The 3,144-nt window shown below is 61.4% G+C and overlaps 1 protein-coding gene across 1 annotated transcript in view; it reads right to left on the reverse strand.

The window, feature by feature from the left end:
• Positions 1–3,144, reverse strand: part of NID1 (nidogen 1) — a 39,696-nt gene that overhangs the window by 9,238 nt on the left and 27,314 nt on the right. The window contains exons 16-17 of the mRNA XM_006761305.2: positions 2,025–2,182; positions 802–925 (exon numbers count right to left, since the gene is read on the reverse strand). Of these exons, the coding sequence (XP_006761368.1) occupies positions 802–925; positions 2,025–2,182 (282 nt within the window). The remainder of the gene's footprint in view (positions 1–801; positions 926–2,024; positions 2,183–3,144) is intronic.

Below are 3,144 nucleotides of genomic sequence, written 5' to 3' on the forward strand. Positions count from 1 at the left end.
TACACACACGCACACGCACAGGCACATGCACTTCCTAGTTTGAGCTTCTGCAGTGAGGGCCTGGGCGGTCACCTGGCTGAGCTGAAGGCTCCTGAACAACCTTCTCCCTCTCCAGGGAGCCCTGGGCTGTGGGGATCAGTGGGTTGAAGCTCGTCCCGTGCACTGAAAGGTCGCCGGTTTGATTCCCGGTCAGGGCACATGCCCAGGGTGCAGCTCAGTCCCTGGAGGAGGAGCATGCAGGAGGCAGCCGATCGATGATTCTCTCTCATCATTGATGTTTCTATCTCTTTCACTGCCTCCCTTCTTCTCTAAAATCAATAAAAATATATTAAAAATAAAAGATAGGCTCGGCTGGGGTTCCCCTCCGGCATCACACTCTAAGCTGGGAAATCGCTTTCTATGCTCATAGCCCAGCCACACCACTTGTTCGATTTAATCCCCTCTTTGCTGGGAGGGGTGGCCGAGGGCCTGTGGCACATCCAGCTTGAGCACAATGAGGAAGTGGGGCACGGAGTGGGCACGGAGCCCACAAGCCGAGGGCCCCCGGGCCAGCTCCGGGGAAAGAGCAGGGGTGCTCAGGGCTCAGCACGCCCCAGGGTACAGCCTGGAGGCCGCCGCCCACCCTGCTGCGCCCATGGCATCCGTGGCGCCTGCTCTCCCAAGAGCCTCGCCATCTCCTGGCCACCGGAAGGCCGGCCGGCTAGATGGGGCATCTCGGAGACGGGAGGTCAGGCCAGGGGGCAGAAGGGCAGGGCTGGGCCGCCCCAAGGGGGAGGGTGGCCAGGCAGGCCGCTGACTCACGTCTTCCAGTCCGTGTAATACAGATTCTTCCCGAAGCCCGTCACCGAGAAAGGGTACTGGAGGCCTTCGAGGACCCTGCGACGGACGGGCTGCTCCGGCCTTAGGCACTCGGCCCGGCTAGTGCCTGTGGGAGCGAGAACAAGCCCTTCATTGTCCCCCCGCACAGGAAAGGGCCGCTTTGTGTCACTGAGCAAGGAGAGGGGGCGAGAGAACCTGCCAGTCCCAGCTCTCAGGAGCCGAGCGTAGCCCCCAAAAGCTGAGCTAGCCCCCAAGAGCAGAACCTAGCTCTGAAGAGCCCAAACTGGCCCGGGAGAGCCGAGCCCTCCCCGGGTGGGCCCCAGAGGATGCACGGGGGTGCTCCTCAAACCCGGAGCAGCCCTTCAGCCCCTCTCGCCCTTGTCGGTCGCATCCCCCTTGTGGGGCACCCACGCTGGGCTCTGCTGGGCAGTGTGAGCAGAGCCTGTGCCCAGAGCAGGGGCTCAGGAGGAACGGGCCACCTCCTATTGTTGTTCACGTCCCCCTCAGACCTACGGACGACAGGGCCCCGCTGGGCAGCAGCTGTGCAGGTCTCGGGCCGGTGCCCACGTGGCGACTAAGGTGTGCCCCCGTAACCGTGGGCACCTCACCCCTCGTGCGCCCCAAGTGTAAGACGTAGCCCCAGCACCCCCGTGGCACCGGACACGTTCTCAACAGAGTCGGACGGTGACGGACGTTGCTGCCCACAACCCGTGCCCGAGGGATACCCAGGTCTGCCTGGTAGGGCCCAGGCAGGAGGACATGGCTTTATCTCCTGTGGCTCCACGTCCTGCCCTGGCCCGTGGCGACTACAGGTTTGTACGCCGTGAATTGATGAACAGATACCAGATCTGTTAAAGGACCAGATTGTATGTTAGGTTCTATGGGCCACAAGGCAACATGAAGGACATGAAGTGGGCATTTACGTAACCATTTAAAATGTCACGTTTCCAGGCCCCGGGTGACCCCTGGGCAGGGAGCAGGCCTGACACCACGGGCTGGAGTTCGCTGACCCCAGACTTCAGTGATGAAAACCCCTCCCCAGACAGCGTCACGCCCCGAGAAACCATGGCTTTCCAAGCAAGAAAATGCAGCTATTTTTGTGCAGGAAAAGAAAACATTCTCTCATGCCCTCTTCCCGTGACATCCTCTTGCTGTCCAGACGGGCCGGCTCACGGTGGGCACACGGCCCCCACCCCAGGCCTCACCTGCATCCACCCAGCAGAGCTGGGACGAGTAGGCATCGAAGGTCAGCCCGTTGGGCAGGCCCAGGTCGTCGTGCACCAGGACCCTGCGGTGGGTGCCGTCCATGTAGGAGGTCTCGATCTTGGGGCTGTCTCGGTTCCAGTCCGTCCAGTAGAGGTTCCTGAGGGAGGACACGGAGGGGGACGAGGAAGAGTCGTGAGGAGAGGACGTTTCATGGAAATCACTTAGAAAGAGCCTCTGACGAAGACAGTAGCAGACATGCCCAGCCGTGTGGCTCAGTGGTCCAGCATCCACCTACAACCCAGGAGGTCACAGTTCGATTCCTGGTCAGGTCTCGGTTCCAGTCCGTCCAGTAGAGGTTCCTGAGGGAGGACACGGAGGGGGACGAAGAAGAGATGTGAGGAGAGGACGTTTCATGGAAATCCCTTAGAAAGAGCCTCTGACGAAGACAGTTGCAGACATGCCCGGCCGGCGTGGCTCAGTGGTCCAGCATCCACCTACGACCCAGGAGGTCACAGTTCGATTCCTGGTCAGGGCTCTTGCCCGGGTTGCAGGCTCGATCCCTAGTGTGGGGCGTGCAGGAGGCAGCTGATCCATGATTCTCTCTCATCATTGATGTTTCTCTCTCTCTCCCTCTCCCTTCCTCTGAAATATATGTTAAAAAAAAAAAAAAAGATTGGAAAGTGCGACGTGCTACCAGGTCCACGACTGTCACAGGGGCCGGCGTTTCCCTGCGGACACCCATCGCCACCAGCTGGAGGCATGCACTGCAGGAGGCGGGGCTGGCCTTCGAGCCCCCCATGGAGAGCACCCCGAAGGACGGACGCACGGACAGCGGACACACACGCAGACGGACACACGCTACCCTCTCACGGGGTCCGTGGCGATGCCCCTGGGATTCACCAGGTCCGTGTCGAACAGCACGCGGCGCTGGGAGCCGTCCAGCTTCGCCACCTCTATGCGGTCCAGGCGGGAGTCCGTCCAGAAGAGGTTGCGGCCGAGATGGTCCACGGCGATGCCTTCGGGGCTCCCGAGACCTGGGGGCAAAGGCAGAGCACGTCTGATGGGGGAAGCCGGTGAGCATCGGGGCTCCTGACCCCGACGTGCCGTTTCACATGCGGC

Source organism: Myotis davidii, unplaced genomic scaffold (assembly GCF_000327345.1).
Source record: "Myotis davidii unplaced genomic scaffold, ASM32734v1 scaffold174, whole genome shotgun sequence".
Classification (NCBI taxonomy): domain Eukaryota; kingdom Metazoa; phylum Chordata; class Mammalia; order Chiroptera; family Vespertilionidae; genus Myotis; species Myotis davidii.